The sequence below is a fragment of the Notechis scutatus genome, chromosome 4, assembly GCF_049901735.1.
Source record: "Notechis scutatus isolate UNSWTSFEM ecotype Mainland chromosome 4, rNotScu1.2, whole genome shotgun sequence".
Taxonomy (NCBI): domain Eukaryota; kingdom Metazoa; phylum Chordata; class Lepidosauria; order Squamata; family Elapidae; genus Notechis; species Notechis scutatus.
The window spans coordinates 122,213,370-122,240,857 of NC_142012.1; the positions used below are offsets into that span (position 1 = coordinate 122,213,370).

Sequence of the window (27,488 nt, forward strand, 5' to 3'; positions counted from 1 at the left end):
ATATATATTTTTTGCTTAATGTTTTTATACCCTTCGCTCTTTCTGTATATTACATTGTTTATCTCAAAAAGAAACAGCGTACTAGTTATTTATATGCAAATATATTTCTAAAAGGGTGTCAACAATAATTTCCTTATTTCTTCTTCTAAGACATTTTTATCCAAAGTGAATATAAACACCCTACCAGTTTATTCCATTCATCCACCTTGGAATATAGCTTAATACAGGCAAGAATTGACTAGATGGTCTCATTCTCTCTCCCGCCCCCCATGATTTTGGAAAAATCAAAAGCTTGCATGCTATTTTCTAAACCTTTTGTCAGCCTCCTAAAGGTATTGGTTTAATATGGTTTTTTATGTGTGTATGTATTTATTTAGCAAATTTATGGTCTTGATTTGTTGTTAATCACGGTAACACAGCTGCCTTTATTCTTTTTAGAATCCCCAAAATGCGTAAAGAATCAATTGTGGACTTCTCTCTTGTTCTCATATTTGTAGAGTACAATTTTTGTTTTGTTTTCTGGTGCTTAGGTTAAAAAAATGTATTGTTTTTTATATGCAAGGTTTTAAACATTAATTTTCCAAAATCTTTTGCTTTCATAAGATGGATTGTATTTATAAAGGTAGTGTGCAAATGAAGATAAACTAAGGCAATAATAGAATACAGTTTGGGAATAATAGCACTCTTATCAACCATCTAACATTGTTTTATCTTGCTATTATTTCTATAAATATGAGCTTTCCTCCCACAGTTCTGGATAGGCACATCAGAAGTTTCTGGGTACTTCTTGCTTTGGCAGATTAGGCAAACCTATCTCCCAAGATATATTTTTAGAGCTGAATTCCACTTTATACTATAGAAATTGGTTTGTTTGTTTTTTTTTCCCTCCAGGCAGTTATTTCTAAAACAAGCAGTGAGCAAAGTTACAACTGTAGTTGTTCAGTGGAGTTGAGAGGGAGGCTGCTGCTGGGGTTTACTTCTGGCTGTTCAGCATACAAGCAAATTTAGTGGCTAATCAGGCAAGTTTTCATCGTTGTTGATGTGCATATGTGGGGGGAGCTCCATAAAGGCTGGGTCCAGGGGATCACATTTCATTGTGACGTCATTGGTCCTCGTTTAAGCAGTGAAACAGAAGACTAATCCTTTGGAAAAGGCAAACACCATCCAGCACAACCTAAGCTGAAAGAGATACTCAGAACACTGGAAGCAACTGAGCAGTGGATTTTGAATGAGCTTTGCCCTGACTGACATGAGGTAGGTGTCTCTAACTTCCATCAAAGCCTAGAGAGCAGAGTTGTTGCCAGATTTAAACTATGGGGTGTTTTGTAACTGTTGTGCTTATTGTATGTATTATGCTGAGGACCAAGAAAGCTCTTAAAAGAAGGAGACATCCATCATAAGAGTTACTCTGCCTCTCCCCAGTTTCCGTCTATGTACATCAGATATAAGTCTTATAATGATGAAGTATCCCCAGAGAATTATATGATAATTACTTTTTAAACCCAGAAACTTTTCCTTCATGTTCCTCGTAGTCTGCAATAACTGCTCCATTCCTTGAGAGTTCCTGAAACGATGTTCCTTTACATTTCTGAAGCATTTGAACTTTTGGAAAAATAAGTATTTCAGATCTGACTTCACATTGTCAATTAAATTAGATAAAGAATCCTTGGAATTCATTAAATATAAATGGGATAAACATCTGGATTATTCCAAAGAGTTCTCTTTATGGGTGAAGCTATTGGCATCTGAAGTTCCTACAAAGTATAAGGTCCTTTCATAGTTGTTTCCTGGATAGCTGGATTAATAAAAATTGGATTATTCTAATCAAACTTGAATGAGTAGGTTGAGAATAATGTTGTTCAAGAGGTTTGATCAAAAATCTGTTTGGAATACAGAAAATGTATCCCATTTATTCTGATCTGCACTTAGCTTTCTTCTGTGATTTAACTTTGCGACAAATGTACCTTCTTAAACTCTTTTTTTAAAGCTAAGGTGTTAACCACAGTCCATTATATGGCATGATCAATTCAGTTCTGTCATATTACTGATATTGTTCCTTGTTTACCTTGTCTGTCAAAAAGTTTGATATAAGTTAATGCAATCCTAAATTGCATTAACAGAGGGATACAATCGAGATCAAGTGAGGTACTAATACCACTCTATAAAGCCTTAGTTAGACCACACCTAGAGTACTGCATCCAGTTTTGGTCACCACACTGTAAAAAAGATATTGAGACTCTAGAAAAAGTACAGAGAAGAGCAACCAGAATGATTAGGGGACTGGATACTAAAACATATGAAGAAGGGTTACAGGAAGTGGGCATGGCTAGTCTAGTGAAGAGAAGGACCAGGACAGACATGATAGTAGTCTTCCAATATTTGAGAGGCTGCCACAGAGAGAAAGGGGTCAAGCTATTTTCTAAAGCACCTGTAGACCAGATAAGGAGTAATGGATGGAAACTGAACAAGAAGAGATTTAACCTGGAAATAAAGAGAAACTTTCTGACAGTGAGAACAATCAACCAATGGAAAAGCTTGCCCTCGGAAGTTGTGGGAGCGCCAACACTTGAGACCTTCAAAAAGAGATTGGACTGCCATTTGTCAGAAATGGTGTAGGGTCTCCCACTTGGGCAGGGGGTTGGATTAGATGACCTACAAGGTCCCTTCCAACTCTGATTATCTGTTATCTGTTAAGTGTATTTGTGATTAGGAGAAAAAAAGGAGTTATATGAAGGCTAGGCTGTCAAACCAATTTTGCCCCAATGTCCAGAATTTTGTGTAACATGCTTTTCCAGAAAACAGCCGAACTGATCTATGGATTAGTTTGATCTGAAATTCAATGGCTGATTTGTAATTCAGTGTTTTTCTATAGTTAGATTATAATTTGATAGGTAAGACAAGAATTATAAATTTCCAAGATGGGCTGTTAATTAAAGAAATTTGGGGAGTTAGAGATACTACAAAGAGATACTGAAACACTAAAGTCTATCCTTAGAACTGGTATAAGTGATACAGAACAGCCTGGAAGGACTGGATTTAGAGTCTTACAGACCTATAAAAGTCTATTTGTCTACAAAGCCCAAATAGGAAGGTAAACCTGGGATACCAGACTTCTCTCCCAACTTCCAGAAAAGCATTATGAAATAGATATATGATAGAAGATCTGACAGAGAAAGCAATGAGTTTTCTTTGTAACTCCAAAAAGAGAATTACTTTTGAAGAAGAAAACAAAGAACCATTGTTATATAGCAGAGTTACATATCAGCAATTAAATAATAAAACTCCATTCTGTAAAAGAAAAACATTCTGAGCCAAAATTTGCTATAAATAAGAACCATGCATTCATCTTCCACTTGATAACATTATTGTGCTACAGAAAAGGAGGCATATAGACTTAAGATCAAAGGAAAATCTTCAAACACTTCAGGTGAGGATGTCAAGCATCAAGGAAGAATTAAAGTTGACAGCTAATTACAGTGGTTGGGAAACATTCATAATGACCTCAAATATAAGCAGAAGCCTTATTATAGCATCTCTAGGACAGTGTTTCTCAACCTTTATGACTTTGAGATGCTGGCTGGGCCATTCTGGGAGTTGAAGTCCACTCATCTTAAAGTTGCTGAGTTTACATCAATACTGTTGTAGAGTCACCCAACTACCATTAAGTGGGGGGCGAGGCAGGGCGGGGGAGAAACTAGACTCCATTGCTGTTATTTTGAGACACTGGTGACTGGATGGATGACTATAAGCTATTGTAATTTCTTAATGGGGTTAAATTAATCCTGGTTTTAGCTATCTGCCAGAAGCAGTTGAAGAAACTGTTCTTCTAGAGGGCATTTGAGGCATGATGCCTGAAATATTTTGGACTGTCTTTCTGAATTCTTCTTGATTTTTGTTGTTGTTGTTGTGGCACTGTTGCACTGTCAATATTTTTAACATTTATATTTTAGTGAAATCATTGAGAATCCTTTGGGACTGTGGTGGGACATAAATGCTACAAACAAATAAATGATGATCAACCCAAGCCACCCACCGAGTATTTTGAACAAAAATGGTTACTAATGTGTAATTCCATATCATTCACATTTTAATAACCCAGGCAAAAGAGGGATGGATGCCACTGGAGATGCTAGTATATTGGAGAAAGGAAGGGAAAAGTTCCTTATAGGCAGCCTGTTGGTGACCTAAAAATAGTAGTCAGATACACACTACTATTATCCAAGGGCTAGATGTTTAGGAACAACACTTAGCTCTCTGATGTAGCACAAGAGGTGTGATTATTGCATATTCTCTGGCAAAACAGCCTTTAAGATCCTGAATGGACTAGCTGAGGAAAATGATCATGAATCAGGATAATGGAGCACTGGATGAATGTTTTCCCCAGCATGACTAGTCCCTATTTGACCTCTTACAAGGGAGTCCTGTGCAATAAATGTGAATGGCAATCCTGGGGATTAACAGTTTTACTCTATGGCAGAGAAATAGCACTGATTTAAATATTGTACAAGCTTGCATTCCTGGCTGGTTTCAGCAACAGTCCCTAACTACCTGCTTAATTGAGAGTCAGTTTGGTGTAGTAATTAAAAGCATTAGACTAGGAATCGGGAGATTGTGAGTTGTAGCCTTGCTTTAGGCATAAAACTAACTGGGTGATCTTGGGCTGTTTCTTCCCCTCAGCTCTAGGGAAAAAGTAATGGCAAACCATTTTATGATATTCTTACCAAGAAATCTAGAAGGACTAGTTTAGGCATTTACCAGGAATCAACATGATCCCCTTCCCCCACTTAATAATTACCTATTTCGGTGTCGTTCTTGCTTTGCATACAGTCCTTGAGATATAACCAATACTTAATTTTGTCAATTAAAGACTCCTGTAATAAATTGTACTCTACTGCATGTCTTTGAGGATTTTTTATATCTACCTACCCAAACCAGTTATTTGAATTCCAAAGTTCTCCAGTTCCACCACTCTTAACATAGCTTCTATAAAACTTATTCTTAGTATTTCCAGTGCGCAAACCACTGATTACCAATGAATAATTGTTACCTTAAGAAAATTAGTATTCAAATAATGTGGAAAATATTTAGATCAGGATTAGGTTTAAACCAGATTTAAGTCTAAATAGCATTACAACTGTCACCAATGAGTATGTGGGATTCTCTCTCTCTCTCTCTCTCTCTCTCTCTCTCTCTCTCCCTCCCTCCCTCCCTCCCTCCCCCCACCTCTCCCTCTCCCCCTCACCTATGGTTTCATAGTAATTATTTATGGCAGTGGGTTGATGTGCACAAAGAGCATTTATTGTATGCTGAGTGGGGAATCCCAATAGTTGAAGTCCATACATCTTAAAGTGGAAAAGTTTGAAATTTTGAAACAGTTTGAAAGTTTGAAAAAACTAGACTGACCCCTTTGTTATGGAAATAAGCTTGTGATCTGTGAGAAAAAGGAGCATAAAGAGGGTGCTTCAAATTGACAAAATTTAATTTTAAATTGAGAAGGTTGGGGGTTGAAAAATTAGGACCATTGAAAAGGTACTAGATGGACTCATTGATTTTGGAAGAATTATGAACAAAAGGGTTCTACTTTTCTCTAATCCTAAAGGAAGAATTATATCAATTTGAAGTAAGATGAAGTAAAGCTTAGTACTTATATGCATAAACTTCTGTAAAACCATATAGGTTTGATTGAACAGTATTGAGAAGATTGTTTCACAAGCTGTTTCTCAAAAATTGTTTTGTATCATTCAGGAATAATCTGGGCCACTGGGGGGAATGTTTAATTCAGTTGCTATGTAAGAGGTGCTTTAAAAAGATTAAATAAATATTAGGAGCAGTCTTCTTAAATTTCTGGATAATGTAAAATAGCTGACCTAAGCACAACTCTTAACCGCACATGTATCCAACTCTGATGTGATTTGTCAATTTTTATTTTACGTTAACTATTCCTATAAAGAATCTGCTCTGTCTTGTACTATTTTCCACTGACTAATATTATGGTTATTGAAACTGATAAAAATGGAATGCCTTACCATGAAATAACAAGACTGTTTTATAATTATTTGTCAACTTTTATTGCCAACTATTATACTCTATGTATCCTTTCCATTTCAAATATTTCTGAATACTGTACTTGTCTCTTTCCTTGTACTTTCTGCCCAGATAGTTCTGCTAATAATTCCAGCATATGGAGCACGTTACATAATAATTCAGGGGAGACTGAGTTTTTGGAATTTCCTCCCTTAGGTTTCTCTCTGTACTTCAAAGGCGCACCCATGGGCTATTTGTTTCTGGCCTTCTAGCTCATCTGACCTTATTTCTCTCATGCAGCTATCACTTCCATTTAAGATCCTGGAAAATTATCACACTGACAAAAATTGCTAGACATTTACAGGAAATCAAGCAGCTCTGTCTTCCTTTCCTTTACATTTTTGGGAAGTAATTGAGGCTCTGGACTGGTGAAATGAGTAATAAATGAGATGAGAGTTAAGAAATTGAAACGTAATCCAAGATGCTCTACTGTTGCTTTGGGGAATTGACTGATCCAGGAAAGTACGTACAGCTTGTTCTGTATATGGGTGCTCTCTGTCTCCAGAAACTAATCTGGCTGGTTGAAGGTTTCCTGAGCTTGACATTTCTGGATGTTGAGAAGGCCACAATAGGGGTGTTTCTCCCCAGCTTAAGCTGGCATGCCAGCTGGGAGGAAGGCAGACTTGGCTATACTTACGCAGTAATAACATCTAGCCTGAACTATTGCAAGAGTCTCACTGGGACTGTCTTTGTTCAGTTCTCAGCTGAAAAACTGTTCAGTTAAAAAAAAGGGGGGGGGATTTAACAAACATTTCCTATGGTGAACGTATTATTCTTATACTATTCCAGCTGTATTGAATACTAATTTATTTCTATGGCCAATTCAAACTATTAACAGTACTGTCAGTAGGCTAGGACTAAAATATCCAAAAGACAGTTTCACTAAACATGTATCAGTGCTTATGCTCTGGACAACATCTGGATGGCATTGTTTTATTTTTACTGTGATGTTGCCAGCAGCTTTACAATTTCACTAGTTTTGAAGGCTTTTTATTGTTTGTTTGCTTGGTTCCATCTCCTCCCCAAATTCCTATATGTGCTTTCTGCGGCTTTAGTTTAATTCATCAGTAAGTTACCCACACTGAAGGGTAGATAAATAAACAGGTTCCTTTTACATAAACTACTAAATTAAATCCAAAGATATTCAAGACATTCTGACAGTGGTATTATTGGAAAAAAAATTATCATAGAAATGTAGAATTTTGACAAAGACAACATTGAGTTAAGCATGCATCTTGAGTAACCGATTATGCAATATCCAAAACTAATCTTATCCTAATGCTGGGGGAAAAAAATCTTTCCATTCTTGAAAAGGCATTTTTGGAGTCAGGCCTATACATTTAACCTTAAATGACTAAGCTCAGACATTGAACATTATATAATTGGGTAATGGGAAATAGCAATGCTGCCTTTTTTTTTAAAAAAAAAAAGGCAGTTATATTAAACCTCTGAAGACAATTTTGTACTTCATTAGAAGAGCAAGTGATCATAGCAATAACTGCTTTTCCATTAGGAACACACATCTTCTACCAGTCACACTGCATAATAAAAAATTAAAGAAGTCCTCTAAATTTTCTAATAAAAACCTATTTTAAAAATGGGACATCATTGGCAGAAACAGTTACATCAAATGTAATTAATCCAAGACACTGAAGGAGAGAAACATTTTGTTCCAGAAAAAAGACTTGCAAAATACAAATTTGCTTTTTTGCAATTAATGTGCAGTTTGAAAACTTTCAAGAGGCCCTTCTATTGCAAGCCCTGTGTATGACATTTGTTCTTTATATTATTTTTCCATATTTATATGTGGATACATATTAACATATTAAAAGAATTGTTTTAAATTTAACTGCTTTTGGGTAGCTGATTCAAAAGCATATTTTCAAAAATAAGTCTTTTTCATCATTTGCTTATGGCACAACCTCACCCCCCTGGTTTAAAACCATTAAATTGAATTTGCACAATTCATTGATAAATGGGGGGAGGGGGGGTAGGTAAGGGCCACAAAACAATATAATTGACTTTTAAAAGCCCATATTTAGAGAACTATAAAAAAGCACCATGTTCAACTCCACATCAGCTGCACAATGACAATATAAAAAGTTGGTTAATAAGTTTTGAACCTGAAAGAGGTTCAATCATTTAGTACCAGACAGAAAAGAGGAGCTCTAGGAATTTGACCTCCTCACTGACCAGCTATCATTGAAGCAATAAACCTTGAGTTCTTTCACTTACTTGAAGAGATATAAATAAAAACATGTTAGCCATATTTTACACAACAATGTGCTTAGAAGTAATAGAATAAAAACTGTATCCCTATGTAAGTGTGATTCTGTGTTTAAGTTCTGAGAGTTCTGCAACGATTCTATGTCATGTTTTAGATTACCTTAATTGAATCTCTACCTATGGACCTGTTACTGACTGTCAACTTGAATTTAATATGGTACCAGCTATACAAAATAAAGTAGAATAAAAATGATGAAATAAGTAGAACCAAAATGATCACAGACATTTCTGTGTCTCATATTTGTCATTCGTGTGCTGATATTGATATGAAAGTGGAGCCCCTGTGACCCCGCTCAAGAACCTGTTATGCCTCTCAGACATAAGTGAGTAAAATGTCTTGTGCTGTTGTGCCCCAATCATTTTGCAACAACCTGGATAGGAGATGAACCTGCCTCCCTCACTGGCTGACCTAAAGACTAGAATGCTCTCTTGATAGTATAATTTGCCCGAGAGCTACTTACGTTGAGAAGAGTCAGCTCTTTATCCTGCTCCAGAAAAACCACAATACGGGGTTTAGATCAGCACTGGGATCCTACCTGTTCCACTACCGGTTTGGTAATCGTGCGCGTGTGCATGCGCACCTAACGTATGCGTGTACACCTAACACACATATGCGCTCAGCTTTCCCCACACCAGCTGAGGCCTGCAGAGCCAATCAGCTGACAGGATAAAGAAGAGAAAAGCGTAGGGGCGGCTGCTCAGCTCTCTCCACAATCAGCTCCGCTCAGCTGATTGTGGAGGCTTTTTTTTTCCTCCTCTCAGCTGATCCTAGGAGGCTTTTTTTTTTTTTACTACCGGTTCGGCTAATCGGGTCAGAACATGCTACCAGTTCTGACCCGTTTAGCACTAACTGCTAGCATAACACCACTGGTTTAGATCATCAAATGAGAGGCATGGAAAGATGGTTCTCAAAATGTTCCAATTCAAGTATTCATGTACATCAGGGGTGTCCAACCTTGGCAAGTTTAAGACTTGTGGACTTCAACTCCCAGAGTTCCTCAGCCAGCTTTGCTGGCTGAGGAACTCTGGGAGTGAAGATCCACAAGTCTTAAACTTGCCCAGGTTGACACACCTGATGTACAAGTAACTGAAACCGGCGAAATAATTGCTGCATCTGAATTCCTCCCCCCCCTTTTTTTTTCTTGCAGGCAGTGATGCCTTCGTGGTTTTGAAAAGGAGCAGGTAGTGAATGCTCTTCCATCGACCCAGGGATGGTGACAAGCAAGGGTGACAAATGGGTGCCGACTTGCAGTGAACTTGTGAGAATGCCTCGACCCGCTACCCTAGCTCCTTTACATGGCACCTTTCTTATGCTATTTCTCTGCTGGGATGCCCTCGTTTTGGCAGTGCCCCTTGGTCCTGATTATTTGCAACGTGGCTGGCAGAGGCTTCTAGAGGAAGGGGAGAGTTGCGTGGAGTGTAGGTTGGAAGAATGCCCCACCCCTCGCGGCTGCCTGGCTGGAGTAGTCCTGGACGCTTGCGACTGTTGTTGGGAATGTGCAAATCTAGAGGGACAGATCTGTGACCTGGACCATACCAATCACTTCTATGGCAAATGTGGGGATCATTTAGAGTGCCATCTTGATTCGGAAGACCTGCAACATGGCGAGGTGCCTGAGCCCCAGTGCACTTGTTTATCTAGCCAAGCTCTTTGTGGCTCTGACGGCAAAACATATGCTCAGATCTGCAAATTCCAAGAGGTGTTTAATTCCAACCCTGAGGCTAATCTCACTGTAGCTCATGAAGGACCTTGTGAATCAGGTAAGGTCCACTGTAAGTCCCTCTTCCCCAAGGCCTGGGTGAGTCCAGAAAGGACTGGTTTTAAATGTTTTGAAAATAAAATAAATGGGAAACAACGATTCTACGCTCTTACATTTTCAAATATAAAAATGTCTAGTGAAGTAAATAATCTGATGGTTTTAAATTGGATAAGAGAGATTGTCGAAAACAACCTGGTTTCAATAATTTTGCAGTTCTCAGAATACCCCCCCCCCAAAAAAAAATCTGCTATCTAGTCCAAAGATACCAAAGATTGAATCAGGGTTTTTCTGCATGCACTGCCATTTATCTACCATCTTTCTCTATAAGGACTGGACATATTTCTTAATAGTACACAGTCAGTGTGTATCTATTGTTTCCATGGAGTGTTGCAATTTTAAAAAGAATTAAATAATTGAGGATAAGGAATCAATGCCTATTGATGAATTCACCAAGGTAAAACAGTCCTCGGCATTAAGATGAACCTGAATATTTGGAATTCCACAATGACAGACTGTTACTTTCTAGAGCTAGACCACCCCAAGCAATGATATATAAAAATAATATCTAGAGTTAAGGTAATTGCTAGAAATATTTCATGTGTAACAAACATTATATATTCGGGATATCAAGTGTCATCTGGCGTACACATTGGTCTGCACTAATATACTATTCCAGAAATTCATATTATGGCAGAACTTGGTAAATCAAACCAGGCTAGATATTGTTCTAGATAGAATATGTCTGCTACTAAAACAGCGTTTACATATTACATGTCTCTTCTGTAATAACTGCAATGACTGCTACAAGCTAAGTTTGTGACTTAGTATCCCATTTCTTCCTACCAAATATAAGGTTGCCAATGATACAAAGTATGTACAAAATTTCATGAGATATTGAGATGACACTATTACAAACTGGTAATAAACAGGGGCTAGACCTGCAAATGCTGAAGGAACTATCTCTAATTTGATCTCTTTATCACAAGGAAAGGAGATAGCCTGAAACAGAAGAATAAACTAAGATTCCATGTTGTTGGTGATACAGTAACAAAAAGCAAATTTAGGTTGATTGTGGAGAAACAGAAAAGAATGTGGAGATACAGGATTGTGATACTGGAAGAAGTGAATGTTTCTAATATTTAGACTCATAAAGATACATGTTATTTAAAAAACTCTGAAAGATTAGAAGCTGCTTTCTAATAAAGCATACATTATTCATCTAGCCTGGCATCTAATATCTAACTGGCAGGGCAAGCTGAGGTAAAAATCTATCTCATTGCTATTGATCTTTGTAAAAACCAGAACAAAACTCTGGAGGTTTCAGAGCTTGAATAAAAGTCATTCTGTATGCAGAACTTGTGCTCTACCTACCAGCCAGCTACCTGTCTCTCCCCAGGCATCAAACCTTAAAACAAGAGGAAAAGTGAGTTAGCTGGAAAGCTTAAGTCAAATCCAAGCATTTGACAATAAAGCAAGCTGATTAGCAGCTGCCACAAAGCTGTCATGTTTCCCCAGCAACAGGAGGCAGCTGCAACATCCCTAGAAAGCATTTCATTTAAACGACTGCGACAAAGCACCGGACCACCGTTTAGGGGCCAAGGGCCCTTGTTCACAGATGTGCCATGATGATGCAAATACATTCTTTATAACAGCTGCTGGTGGCCTGGCAAAGCAGCACTATTTAGCTCAATCATAAAAGGTTTTCCGCTGAAAGGAAACTGAGAGTCCAGTGCAAAGGTTCATTTATTTATTCTATTTATATGACCATCCATCTCAAACATATGACTCTAGGAGGCGATCAAAAAGTAAAAGGTAAAATACCATAAAGACAATAAAAAACAAATATAGGCGCTGAGATTAAATAAAACCACAACATACGTCATCAATATAATAGGCTTAACCACACAGCTTGAGCCCCGGCTTGTTCCAAGCTAGGTTTTTAAGGCCTTCTTGAAAGCCTATAGGCCGGGGTGGGCTTCAAAATTTTTAGCAAGGGGTTCTCTGCCGGGTTGCTGGGTGGGCGTGGCCTAGTCGGCCTCCTGCACCATGGCAGGGTGGGCATTTTTGCCCTCCCCGGGCTCCGGAGGCTCTCTGGAAGCTGGAAACAGGCCCATTTCCAGCCTTCCCAAACTTCCGGGAGGCCCATTTCTCACCCTCCCCCAGCCAGGAGTGGGATTTGGGGATTCTCCAAACTGCACAGAATCTCCCGAATCCCTGCAAATCCTCAGCAGCCCACCCCTGCCTCTAGGGTTGGGGCAAAGCCTAATCTGCAGAAGGATGATGTATTACAATAGAAAAGGCTTTCGTCTATGGACCCACCCGGTGACTTTCCCTAGTTGATGGGACCTGGAACATGCCTTTCCTGTTGGACAGATGAGGAGAGACAGTTCTGAAAGTAACCTGGTCCCATGCCCATGCCATTATGAAAAGTTTAGATGTTACCAATTGTTCTTCCCAAGACTGTAATTAAACGCATGCTTAGTTAAAACAACTCTTGTTTTATTTCAACGCTGGGAATTATTTTCATTCCCAGCTGGGTAATGAGTCCCAAACAGTCCCTTCGAGATAAGCACCTACCTTTCTTTCCTTTGAATTGCTGCCAACAACTAGAGTGCCAAACAATTATTAAAAAAAAACAACCAAAGTACAAATTCCACACAGAGCTTCAAGGATTAATCCGAACAGAATAAACAACTTTGCTTCCTACAAAGGTTTCATCACCTTTGCCTGTCCTTTGTTTATACCTTATGGGAGGGGCAATCACCTCCAAGTAAGGCTTGGAGTCACCCCTTTTGTCTCAGCTGCTTTTGCCTTCTATCAGCTCTGCACACACACGCACTGGGAACAGGCTCCCCTTGTTCCTCGGCCTCACTACTGCCAGGCTCCGGAGGCTCTGGAGTCAGCACCCCACTCCCAGATGATCCTGGCCCCATCTCTGCATTGGATGCAGGACCCTCGTCCGAGTCCTCTCCAGACTCCTGGACTGGTCCCTGTTCTTCCCCACTGTCTGATTCCGCTGCCCGTCTGCACAGGCTGCCGGCGAACCACAACACAAATGAAATAAAATAAAGTAAGACAGGCCTTGACTACACGCTTATTATCAACAGATAAGTATTAAAGGATCTCTTGAAGTATGTACTAAATGGTAACTTGTAGGAATCATCATCTCTAAAATGGAACAGGAATGATAATATTATCACGGACAAATAATCTAGAGATTCTTGGCTTCTCAGATCTTTTTTTGGCCTTTCTTAGAGCCCCGTATTGTATCTCCTCCTTATGATATCTGGAACATCACTGGGCAAGATGTGATCTTTGGCTGTGAGGTCTTTGCATTTCCCATGGCATCTATTGAATGGAGGAAAGAGGGTCTGGATACGCTGCTTCCTGGAGATGACCCCCACATTTCAGTTCAGGTAACCCTGAAAATCTGGTCTGCCCTCAGACAGTGGTTATTTGTGTATATGGTCAATATGGTCCTCCCTTTAGCTCTTTGTATATGGTCCTAAAGCAGGGGCCCTCAAACCTGGCAACTTTAAGACTTGTGGACTTCAACTCCTAGAATTCTGGGAGTTGAAGTCCACAAGTCTTAAAGTTGCTAAGTTTGGAGACCTCTGTCCTAAAGTGTCACTATTCATAGTTAATTATTTTATTAGATTTATTCAGGGGAGGGATTCAAATTTTTTAACAACCAGTTCTGTGGGCGTGGCTTAGCTGGTGAGTGTGGCTTGGTGGTCATGTGACTGGGTGGACATGGCTTGGTGGTCATGTTATTGGCTGGGCATTGCCAACTCAATATCACTCACATCGAGGCACACATCTCCTCGCCTGGCCTCTCATGACTGTGGGGATGCTGCAACAGTCGTAAGTGTGAAAAATGGTCATAAGTCACTTTTTCAGTGCCATTGCAACTTTAAATGGTCACTCCACACAAGCAAAGTACCAGCAAAGGAGGGGGAAAAAACTCCAGAGAAGTTCCTGAGACAGGAAGTCTAGTCCTGCCAAGAATGTAATAAGGGTTAACGGAGAGGCAGTTTCTGTAAGCAACACCAGAATGTTTCCTTCCTGCCTTCCTTACAGGATTAGGCCAGTAATTTCTTCTAACAACCGGTTCTCTGAACTGCTTAGAATGTTAACAACTGGTTCTAGCGAATAGGTGCGAACTGGTAGAATCCCACCCCTGGATTTATTCCCACTTCCCCGCTAGAAGCTCAATATGGCATATGTAATATTGACTTCTTCTTTTTGTTGAGGAACCTGAATCTCCTAGGTGAGAACTTTAATAGTAACATCTAATTGGCTCTGAAAATTCTTCAGGTCTTCCATCCTATACATTGCTGATTTACAACTTCTGCTTGCTTAACAAAAGATGGACTTACTTAACATATGACAGCCAGCTTTGGACATGCGCAGATTTCTTCAAACAACCTTCTGTGGGTTTTTTTGTTGTTGTTTTGCTTTGTTTTGTTTTTTGGCGCTGCTAAAAATACAGTTAACCCATGAACCTGTTCCTCATTTTTCTTTTGTTTTTCTTACTGCAAGCTTTAATTACCATTCCATTTTTACTGTGTGTTCTCTTGCTGGGCACAATTACACACATTTACATTAGCAATTGGAAATATTGTTGTGATCTGTGAATGTTTCTAACATGGATCTTCACAGAGGTTAACAAGCTTGGGAAGCCAGCCTAAAATAGAACTTAAAAGGCTGAAAAGTAGTTAGTGCTACACCCTTCCATTTAGAGGGTGTGTGAGGAAATCCTAGGAATCATGTATGGAAACTAAAATTTCTACTATTATATGGAATGTTTGGGTGGGGTAAAAGCATATGTCAAGTCACAATCTGGTTAGGGGGCTGCTGGGATAGTTCCATGTTAAGTCAAGAGAAACAGTAGGATAATGTTTGTGATAGTATCTATCATTTAGAAAAAGAGACATTTTTGTTCCTGGCAATTTAGTTGTATCAAACTTCAACTACCCCTTTGACATAAGCACAATCATACTAGTCCAAGAAAACAGATGAGGAAAATACTACTAAACAAATTAAACTGGAACCAGGAATTGCAAGGAAAAAACTAAAACAATGGGAAAATCTCCAGAGAGAATGTTTGCTGCTATGAGTTAATTAAAAATAGTCTGGGTATAATGCCATAGAATATGTTGCATCAGAAATGTTTAGTAGAAGAATAGATACTGAGCAAGAGTACCAAGGTCCTAATGCACTGCTAATTCTGTATGCAGCATGGAATTTGGACACCTTTTTAGAGAGTGGAATTTTAAAAATGTAATCCTGCGTACATTTATCTTAAGTGAAGTGTAAGGAAAAGAACAGTTGTACAGGCATATGGACCCTCCAGCTTTTACAAAAGATTTGACTTTCATATACAAACAATTCTATACTATCATTATGTATTTATCATTGTCCTCATGCAATTTTTTTTGCATACTTGCATACTTTTTGTGCATGTATATAAATCTTCACACTTGCAATTGTACATATAAGTTTCCTCACCTAGAGATGTTAATCCAACAGATAGTGGGAGAAGCTAAAGATGTATGAGCAATGTCAAGGGACAGAGTGACTTGGAGCTGCTGTTATGTGAGGATAAAGATTGTTTTACTAATGTGTTGAAGTAATTAAAATGTTGGGTATGGATCACGTGGGGCACACTGTCCGCTGTCTTGTATTTTTGTAGGGCAGATATTCTAAAATTCCTTTAGTTGAGTGTGTGTGCCCATTTGAACTGGACACTAAAACAGTACAACATACCCGCACCTTTTTATAGGGATCTCCATAAAACTATGCCATGGAATAGTATGCCATGCCAATACCCAGGCAGAATGGATGGGTTTTATGTCAGGCTGTTACTTTATGAGACAAAATGTCTTATTATCCACATAAGAGCCAGATTTTGTATAGCTGCCATGAAAAAAGGCTGATCATGCCATTTTATTGATTCATATTTTAATGTTAAATCTGACTCTTCAGCAAGTCAAAGTCTTTGACTTTTGCTAACAGGAGTTTGTTGGTCGAATTTGACAGAAGAGTTTCTAACAAATTTTCTCTGGAGATTGAAAGTTTGTACTTCAGCTAATCTGAGAACCAGAAACAGGTGGAAATACAATCCTTTCTCCTAGTGCTGCTCCCCCCCAACCGCTACCCTCCCAAAGATGAATGGATAGAAACCTGTAGTTATGACTTGGAGCTCTTGTGGCATGTTTGTGTACCTACCTGAGAGAATCTTGACCTATATTCACAACAGGTTCAAGTTTGTGTACTTCTTGAAGAAAAAGTGAAGATGGGAGCAATAAGGAGGTACTTCAGCTGATGAGAAAGAATTTATCAGATCATAGTAAAGAGGCACTACAATGTAAACTGATAGTAGAATCAACACTCTGTAAGAAAGAAACTCAAAGGAAGAAGCTGTCATATAGCATGGTTTCAAGATTCCTCCTCATGAATTGTTTGATGAATCATTTCCAGAAATCTATGTTGCCAGGTACCATAGAACCAGAGTTACCACTGACCCAGTGGTGGTATTCAGCAGGTTCTAACCAGTTCTGGAGCAGAAATTTTGAGTAGTTTGGAGAATCGGCAAATACCACCTCTGACTGGAGATTTTACAGTATCCTTCCCCTGCCACACCCACCAAGCCACACCCACAGAACCGGTAGTAAAGAAATTTGAATCCCACCACTGCACTGACCCCGACTTTCTTAAAACGAACACTACAATGTTGACCCAAACCTGAGACTTCCTCCATCTAGCCTCAAGTAGGCCAACAGTTGAAAAGTAAACAATGGGCAGAGAGAATAGGAGTGCTCAACTTCACAAAGAGACAGCAAGACTTTGCAAGATTACTCAGGAGAAATCTGCTAGGGGAAACCAAATTTGCTGAGAGCCAGCTGTGCTCAAGCAGGATCAGAAGCAGCTGTTATCTAAGGATCATCATAGACTTGTATTACAGAATAACACCATTCTGTGAAGGCTCCATGAAATTCCTACTACAGTCTCCTCACTATCAGGGTTTTTTTTCATGGAAATTTGACTTTGTTTAGTTTGGATTCATAACTTTCCTGTTGTTTTTCCCCTAGTACATAGTTTGCTTGTAAGATAGCCTTCACATGTATAGTTTTGGACTGGATTGATTACCTTGAGATAAGCCTGACATATTTATTGCTATTGAAGCAGATAGCCATAGCCATTTGTGAGGCCTCTCTAGGAATAAGTCTAGGGAATGAAAATAACCAGAATCAAGAGACAAAGGTACATAAAGCTATTGTGCACCATGTACTCAGAAATAGGTTTTAGGCTTTTGTGGCTGAAATGGGCTGAGATAATTCAGAAGAAGAGATGCTGCAGGATGGAAAACAATAAATCCCTAAAAGGCAGAGGGAGATGCAACTGTGACAAAGAAGAGCCATGGTAATTGGTTATTCTCCATTATGATGAAACGAAACATGTGTATCTTTACCAGACACATTAGCTTGTGAGGTTACTGATTACTAGGAGCAATCCTTAAGGATACAGCAAAACAACATCCTAAGCATATCAGACCTCACAATTACTGGTCCCCCTATGGTGTAGGACAAAACACCATAGGCTTTAACAATCTTAGAAAAAGGTCAAAACTTTGGGTCCTCAGACAGTATTCTCATCCATCATCCATGCAAATGGACCAAACATAGTTTCTTACAGATCAGTCACTGGCTACCCAAAATGTGTTGACAGGAGTTGGTTTCTGGAACTATGGTCTGTGTTAATTACATGAATATGGATTATAGCATGAAATGGCATTTTTAGAAAGTGATCATGCATTGCTGGAGTTCTTGATTTTAAGGGAAACCAAGACTGGAATCAAACATATATATAACTAGTATTTCATGGTAGGAAAATCTTGTGGAAAACTGAATATGAATCAACAAGAAAAATGCAGTTTGGTTCCATTTTATTGTGTTTTGATCATATTTCATTTCGTACTGTGTCCAGATGTGGGCATCACACTTTAAGGAGGATTCGGAGAAACAGGAATTAACTTAGAAAGGTAATGAGGACGATTAGGATATTATAAACTAAAGCCTACGAAATGAGATTGAAGGTGCTAAGTATTAGAAGATAAAATAAATTGGGGGATACACTCTTTAAATATCTGATAGGAAATCACACTGAAAAGGGAAATGCCTTTTCTTTATTGCTTCAATACCCAGAATAATGAATTTATGTTAGAGAAAAATAGATTCCAACTGAATTCTTAAAAATATGTTTTCTTAAGTTTTCGCAGGTATTTATATATGTATGGTATTCAGCTTTGTTTGGGTATTTTCCCACGTCAATATAGTTGTGCTTTTAAAGATGCAGCAACGTTTCAGCAGAATCTCATCTGCCATCATCAGGCTTGTGTATTGTGTTCGTCTGTGAGTCAGACTTTCGCAGCTGTTTCTGTTTTAAATTTGGTGCTAGCCTACTGCTATGTTAGAATGGTTTTTTCTTCATCCTGATTGGTTGGGAGTCTTGGTCTGTGTTTATTGGTCTTGGAGTTTGCTGTGTTCTGCTTGATTGATGTTTCTAATATCTTCTGTCTGTTTTGTAGCATTTTTTTGTCTTGATTGGTTGGCAACATTGTGTTTCCTGTATTGGAGGCTTTTAGTGCGGCTTGGCTTTGAGTAAATGGATGGCTATCATTTATTAGGAAGCTAGGTTTCCATTCTAACCATTCTAACACAACAGTAGGCTAGCACCAAATTTAAAACAGAAACGGCTGTGAAAGCCTGACTCACAGATGAACACAATACACAAGCCTGATGATGGCAGATGAGATTCTGCCGAAATGTCGCTACAACTTTAAAAGCACAACTATATTGACGTGGGAAAATACCCAAACAGAGCTGAATAACATACATACATACATACATACATACATACATACATACATACATACATATGTGGGAAATAAGTCCATCAAATAAAAATTTTGAACTGTCTGGTGCAGTCTATTACACTACAATATAATATATCTCCAAAATATTAAGAGATACATGAGATTTCTAGCAATTTGGAGTGCAATTATCAAACTTTGGGTATACATAGCTATTTATGTGCTCTTTTTCCTCCTGACTATAATCCCTCCCCACTTTCTCTTCTGGTTCAGCCCCTGCCAATACATGACACATTTTAGAATTGTCTCAATTTTGCAATGCGGTTAGATAACTAAATGGTTATTCCAAGGGAGTTTTTTTAAAAAAATCTGTCAATTGATTATGCAACATCCTTTTTTTGGGTGCAGTTCACTGTTCTGACAGTGAAGGAAAAAATCTGGATGTAGGCATTCACATAGAGACATGAATTCCATGTATCCTGTTTACAGAGAAGACTAAGAAATGAAGACAGTATGTGGGCAACTTCTAAACTTCATCATTTAGGCTTTAAAAGAAGAAAGAGAACATATACGGCTGCTACTTCCATCTGTAAATAATTTAGATTATTTTCCATTATGGAAAGAACAGCAACATTCATTGGTATTTTACATCAGTCTGAAATGTCTAGCACATGCCCAAGTACAAAATGCATATGCATATTTTGTGCATATAGGATTAAATGCATGAGTTTTTTTTGAAAAACCATATGCATTATGTATATGTAATCACACACCCACAATGTGCTTTGGAATCAGGCTAAAGAAAGTCAAAAATAGGATGGAATCCAACACTTTCCAAATATATATGGAGATGATGGGATGAACTGTTTTCCCTAACCAGTGGGAATACGAAAAGGGAGCAGAGCTGAAAACTGTAAAAAGACAAATTTCAAAGTGCAATGCTAAATATATATCCATGAATTTAATAGTTAAACATATTTTTCTAATGTGATGCCTGCCTTTGCACCAATCTGCCCCTGAGATTCAGATGGTCCCAATTCACTTAGTTTGGAGGAAAACTTTAAATCTTGGCTTTTACTCCAGGTTTAGTCTAAAATGATAGATGAATCCATCTTCTGGAAGGTGGAGTACCGGTATATATGATAGGTGCAATATGTTATCTGATGTGTTGGTAATCAAATTCTTTTGTTGATATAAGGTTTTTTTAAAAATTTAATAATATTTGGAGATTTTTATTTGATGTACACTAAACAAAGTTGCAGTTATACAAAGTTATGACTATATAAATCTTCTTAAATGCTGTGTAGTATGATGGAGACTTTCTAAGATAAGATGCTCAGCATAATAGTCCTGCCAAAAGACACATAACATGTTCGATGTAGGTTTGCAACTTTTTGAACTGAGAAAAATGCCAAATGTATTTTTTTAGATATATTGATTAAAAGCATGTATTTGCATGAATGAGTAGATGTGATTGTGTCAAACAATATGATTCAGGGAACTGTGCTGAAGCCAGCACTTAATTGTACATTATATTATATTTTGGAATATTAAGCAATAAACTTTACATTTGGACTATATAGCTTTCATGAAAATTTACATATACAAAATTCCTTTTTCATGTGTAGCAAAAGAATAACATAAAGTACCACAATGTTACAAAGAAACAAAAGAAGATGAACCAAAAAATAAAGTATGGAAAAAAAATAAAGGAAAACATTTAACTTATCTTAAAGTTAAATTATGTTTAAACTCCAAATTGAAGTTATATGAATTTAGATCTGGACAAGTGGCAAGTAATTTGTATTTTTTACTTTGTTTTTTGGCATGTATGTGTCACTCCAATTCACTAACTTTGAAACTTTGGTTTATAATCTCCAAATACAAAATAGGATAAAAGCAATAGAAAGAAACTCAATTCAGCTAATAACACCCAGCCCAGTGGATCTGCAAATTGGATAATCTTTCATCAAACCGCCCCAGAAGGGGTGTCTTTTTATAACTCTTCATAGGTAATCAAGAGGGAGTGGTCTAATATCTGATGTAGGCTGTTCTAGGAGAGAAAGGCTATCATTGAAAATTTTTGACAAAGGGAGGCGGCATTGGAGGAAGGATTTTCAGCAAGCCTTTGCTTTGTAATCTCATCAGTTGAGCAAATTCAACCCAGAGCAGAGGGTTTCACAAATATCCATATCCTAAGCCAAATGGAGTTAATTCAACAAAATACTTCTTAAATATACTGGATCCCTCAGAAGATGTATAGTAAGGATGGTTTTTAATGTCTGTATGTTAGAATTATGTTTTGGGCCTGCTCTACAGTATCACTGTGTTGCTTTAAGGTTTATAAAATGGACTGCCATTTGTCAGAAATGGTGTAGGGTCTCCTGCTTGGGCAGGGGGTTGGACTAGATGACCTACAAGGTCCCTTCCAATTCTGATTATCTGTTATATGTTATCTGTTAAATAGAGTGCTCAGAAAAGAAATGAGTAAAAGATGTTGAATATGAATTACTGTACATTCTGAAACAAAATGGGGAGTTTGGATTTTTCATGCATGGGCAGAGTTTAAGAGTGGTGAATGATTCTTGTGCATCCAACTTAAAATCCAAGATGGAAGATATCTCTACATTTTATATTGACTATGGGAAAATGAATAAATATGATTCTGCATAGTGAAGCTTTAATGTGTTGTTTGAACATTGAAACCGTATGATATTTATTGTAATTATTGTATTATGTATTTAATAAGGTAAATATCTTTTATACCAGAGTAATGCAGAGTAGTTGTAGCCATTTTACCCATGGAAGCTCAGTGGGTGACTTAAGCCTAGTTTCTCTCAGCCTAACCTATCTGTCAAAATTTTGTTATAGTCATTGATAAAAATGGCAGGTGAGTTATCAAAAAACCCCAGAGTAAAGTTTTTAACAAGGGTTTTCCCCAATGGAAATATATATAGATATAGATATATATAGAGAGATTTGAAATATGTCTTATGTAATTGGCTGCAGTTTAGGGGAGGTCCTCAGAAGTATGAGGTAAGCAGCTGGCTTCAGATCCAAGCTGTGCGACTGACTGATGAAGGAACGTATCATTGCTATGCAAGAAACAGTGTTGGGCAAGTGGCAGCTCCTGCCAGCCTTATGGTCCTCACTCCTGGTAAGTAAAAACTATCCTTAAGTCATTCCTTTAGCCAACCTGTTTGTCTCAATAGTTGGTTTTCTCTTGTGTCCACCAGTACCCATACATGTCTTCTATATTCCCTAAGCTGATAATGTCTACTTAGCCATTAGTTCCTATTTTATATATCTCGTGACAGCATAGAGATAGAATTTAGAAATATGGAAATATGGAAATCCCTCTCCAGTTTCATCAAGTAAATTATTTATGTTCCAAGCTCCATAAAATGCTGTTGCTATAAAAATATAAATATTGTTTTGTAAAGAAAGGGAGCTGTGTTTCTTCCTTGCATTTCAAACAGCACTTTATAAATGCATGGCATTGCCATCAAAATAGCAGCCTTTGTCCCATTGTTAGCAAAAGGATAGATGACTTCCTCCAGATGTTTTGGAGTTCAGCTACTATCAAATCCACTAGCTTGGTCAGTACAAATTGTCTGAAACATCTACAACCAATATGCTAATTGCCTGACAAATTGTTTGACAGTTACAACTATGCTGATAGATTGTAAAACTCATAGGCAGGACTCATTATCCCATTTACATGACTTATTATACATTATTATTTGGAAATGTAATTATTTTAGCCAACAATTCTTAGCAGTAGATAAGGGTGGACAGTAACTCATTTCAGATAGTAACCATATGCTTTGTGTCCTATATTTGCAGATCAACTGAATTTAACCTCACTGGCTCTGCCCAAGGGACCCAACCTGGGATCAAATGATGACTGGGAGAGTGATGAATTGTATGATTATTACTGAGAAGGACATATGTAGGATTCATAATGCAGGGTCATTTGTATTCTTTCCCATTTGAACATTTATTTCATCATCAACTGGTGCCTCAGTTCCCTAGAATAATAATGAATATGGAAACTCTAGGGTGAATTTAAAGAAGCCAAAGGAAATTTTTCTATGGAGAACTTTAATATAAGTTAATTCTGGGTAAACAAAATCAATATACTTAATTGTATGACCAATCCCTGGATGACAAGTACATCAAAGTAGGTAGAAGAGAAGAAGTTATTGTATTTAACTGATACAAATCAAATGGACATTAAAAAGGACTTTGATTAGCTTCTGGGGGAGTATAATTTCATTGATTTGATGTATCACACTCACAATTATCTTTTCTAATTGTTCAGAGATTAGACTACATTGATGCATATAATTCAAGTAACAGAAACCTTGGAGAAAAAAGAAGCCCTTTTCTTTTAATGGGAAGCCTAAGAGTCCAGCCTAAGAACTAAAATCTCTAGCAACATTCAGTTTAACTTTCAGTAAAATCTTTAAAGGAGGAAAGATTAGATCAGCAGGGAAGGAAACTGCTAAACAAGTTTTGGAACAGCTTTTAAAATGGAAACCAGATTTCAAAGTGTGCCAAAACATATACTGTATATAAACTGGATGAGGCGTGCAGGATATTATTTGGCGAGGCCTATGTTGTCACAGCTTTGGGTTTCCTCGTTGCAGAAAGAAGAATGAATATCAATTAAAAAGTGATGATCAAAGAGACCACAATTGAACTCCTCCAAAAATAGCAATACTGGTCAGTGTCTCTATTGTGAATTTAACTATTCTTCAGCTTCACTGCTAACTGGAATTCATAGTATATGCCACCTTTGTTTTTCAAGTTTTTATTTTCTTTCAAAGCCTGAAAGTCTATATTTAAATACCATGTATGGAAAAAAAACAACCCAAACCCTGTCTCAAGGCAGTTTCTTTCAGATCTGAAATCTGGAAAGACATTCAGAAAAACCTAAACTGAAATCAGCATGAATGGCTTGATTTCGATTAGGAGCTAAATATATCTGATCATGATGACCCACACAAAGCTAGAAATGGTGAAGCAGTGAACGTAGCATTTGAGCCATGGGATTTAAGCTATGAGACCTGCATTGATCTGTTCAGCTATAAAAATAAGTAGGTACCGTTGAGCTAGTTATTCTGTCTCACCTACCTTATTTATTGTGTTGCTGGCAGAATTAAAACAAGCATGGTGTGTGGACAACCAATTACCTTGCTTTAAGATTATATATTACCTTTAGAATGGCTAAAATACATAAAGTAATACTAGAATTGGTGTATCCCTGCTAAATCCCTTAATACTTTTTAGCAGATGTACCATAACGTTCTGGACCAATTGTAGCTTTTGAATTTTCTGCACAGTGGTTTCATATAGAGTGCATTGCAGTGATCTAGCTCTGCAGTGATGACAGGCGCTCAGACTAGAAAGAACTGCAATTGTTATACCAGCTGAAATTGGGCAAAAGCATCCTTGGCTATAGCGTCTATCTGTTCCTCTAGCAAGAGCCTTGAATTCCAGAACACCTGCCTCTATATCTAGGAACCTGCTTCTTCAATAGAGGTGCAATCTTATTGACAGCCAATGGTAAAACAAGAATTGAGCTACGTAGGTTAATTATTGAAAACAGCAACTCTGTCTTTCTAGGATTTATTTTGAATTTTGGCTCATTCACATTATTATAGCCTCCAGGCATCAGACCAGGATTTTGATTGCAACCGAAATAGCCTGGACATGCAATTATTGTTCAGTATCATTAGCACAAACATTATATTTCACATAAATGGATTCAAAACCCCCATTGATTAATATAGATGTTAAATAGTACATGAGGAGAACAGAATCCAGACACCTCACATTGGAACAAGTACAGGTATGATAGTTATATCCCTATGCACAGAAATGGAGATCGTCCACTAAGGAAGGAACAGAAATACTGTGAAACAATGCTTCCAATCCCCAATCTGGCAAACTGTGATAGATAATTACCAATCTGGTAAGCACGGATCCTATCTACAGGCACGAAGATACACTGTATGCCACAGAGAACCTAGGTTACATCCTCCTTCTCCATAAACTCAAAATAATCCCCAGATAGTCTTGCAAATTGTCATCTGAGTCATCTCACTAAATTCTGCCCAAGAGATATCCAAATCCAAGAAATTTTATCTGTAAAAAAGCTCATAAATCTGTCAGAGTGTCCTATTGGAAGATGTTCCCCTGCCTTCTTTTCCAGAAGAAAGTTGGGCATGAGTTGATAAATATGAATGTGCAGACATAATAAATATGGAAAAATAAGCATGCTTTGCCATTCTTATTATCATAGTATATCCTCTTAACTTCATACCTGTGGAGCAGCAGGGTTTGAACATCTATTTCTCCTTTTTAATTTTCTTGGGTACAATATATAGTTTCTTAAACTATTTTCTCAATGTGATTCTACTCTTAGCCTCCACCTCAGCACCAATGATCCTGCACTTGCCCAAAATCAGGAGTGAGAAACTCTGGCCTGTTCTTGACTTATACATCTTTTGTTATACTGCCTGTATCGGTGAGAAAACATGTTCTATGTATGAAAATGGCTGTCTGTATAAAAGAACTGGTTAGTGTGCACTATGTTTAGAATAAGTGTTTGGATGCATTTATGTGTTCTATGTGCATATAAAGGATAATGGGTTGGCCTGCCAGCTTTGTTTTTGATTCCATTATTTTTGTTCTATGGTCCCTGGACTCTGTTTGACTCCTGACATAAGATCCATCCATCCATCCTGAGCAATTCTGACCATTTTAAAATGAAAGTACCACTTATATGTTGTATAAATTCAGTAATTGTTATTTGTGAATCATGATTTATGATTTAGCATACAATACAAACCCAGTCAGTTGTGGACTTTTCAATAAATCTGAAATTGAGTAGGCATCATGAGTAGACAGTGAAGTATAATAGCTGTACAACAATACAATATCATTGCACTTCACATTCCATATGGGATTGGATAATAGTACTCATGTTTAAAAGTACAGTCACCAAAAAAGAATATGAGGTATTTGTCTAAGACCTTCTGAGGTAAGAACACTGCACCTTCTTTTTTTATCCTGGAAGCTATGTTCTCATTCTCATGCAAGAAGACTTAATAAAGAACTTCATTCATGCTGCTGCACATGATGAAACATGATGAAACAGGTACAGAATAGGTGGTACTTGGCTCAATTGCAGTAACTGCAACAGGGCTCTAGTAGTTCTAGTGAACAACTGCTTAAATATGAGCCACCAGTGTGCTGCAGCTCCCAAAAAGGCCAATGCAATCCTAGGCTGCATTAACAGAGGGATGGAATAAAAATCACGTGATGGGCTAATATTACTTTATTATGCCTTCATAAGACCACATTTAAAATATTGTGTCTACTTTTGGTCACCATGATATAAAAAAAGATGTTGAGGCTCTAGAACAGGGGTGGGCAAACTACGGCCCGCTGGACACATCCGGCCCGTTGGTCATTTTAATACGGCCCGCCTCTGAAAAAAAAAAAAATTCCTCTCTGAAAAAAAAATTGGGGCCGGCCAAAGAGACCCCGCGCCGTGCGCCAAAAAATTGCACACACAACACGGAGCTGGGCAGCCGCTTCCCTGGTAGCGGGCCAAGGCCACCGCCCGGGAACGCCCACTGCTTTCCCTCGCCAGGGCTGGGCGGTGGCGTGTTGCCCTGCACCGCGTGGCTCCCGCCTGGCAGCGTGCTTCTCAGCTGGTCTCCTCCTCCTCGGCCATACAGAACAAACAGGCAGAGAAGGAGGAGACCAGCCGCTGGTTGGGGGAAGCTTTCTGCGCCCGAAAGAGGCAGCTACTAATCTCCGGCTTTGCTCCGCTTCTCCAATGGTCCGGCACCACCCTGTTCTTCTTGTGCTGCGAAAGAGGCGGCTAATGATCTCCGGCTCCGCTCTGCTTCTCCAACATCCGGCGCCGCCCTGTTCTGTGTCAGGCCCAGCAAGTCCGAGCAGCCGGCGCACAGAATAGGGCGGTGCGGATGTTGGAGAAGCAGAGCGAGCCGAGATCATTAGCCGCCTCTTTCGCAGCACAAGAAGCCTCCCCACTGGCCAGCTGCTCTCCTCCTTCTCTGCCTGTTTGTTCTGTATGGCCGAGGAGGAAGAGACCAGCCGGCTGGTTGGGGAAGCTCTGAGCCGAAAGAGGCAGCTACTAATCTCCGGCTTTGCTCCGCTTCTCCAATGGTCCGGCACCACCCTGTTCTGTGTCAGGCCCAGCAAGTCCGAGCAGCCGGCGACAGAACAGGGCAGCGCCGGATGTTGGAGAAGCAGAGTGGAGCCGGAGAAGAAGCCTCCCCAACTGGCAGCACAAGAAGCCTCCCCAACTGGCCAGCTGCTCTCCTCCTTCTCTGCCTCCTTCTCTGCCTCTCCCCTCTTGCTCCTCACAGTTGCCTTGAGCTGGTGCGGTTCTTTACTTGGGCAGCCAGACGCCCGCAGCAGCGCCCGCAGCAGCAACAGGC

General features: G+C 38.6%; 1 protein-coding gene across 1 annotated transcript; it reads left to right on the forward strand.

Annotated features, from left to right (window-relative positions):
- The first annotated feature begins 912 nt into the window (after positions 1–912).
- KAZALD1 (Kazal type serine peptidase inhibitor domain 1) lies at positions 913–25,676 on the forward strand. The gene is made up of 5 exons (XM_026669270.2): positions 913–1,254; positions 9,519–10,131; positions 13,386–13,546; positions 22,015–22,162; positions 22,852–25,676. Exons 2-5 carry the CDS (start codon positions 9,582–9,584, stop codon positions 22,944–22,946), a joined length of 954 nt encoding a protein of 317 aa, XP_026525055.2. The 5' UTR covers positions 913–1,254; positions 9,519–9,581; the 3' UTR covers positions 22,947–25,676.
- The last annotated feature ends 1,812 nt before the right edge of the window (positions 25,677–27,488 follow it).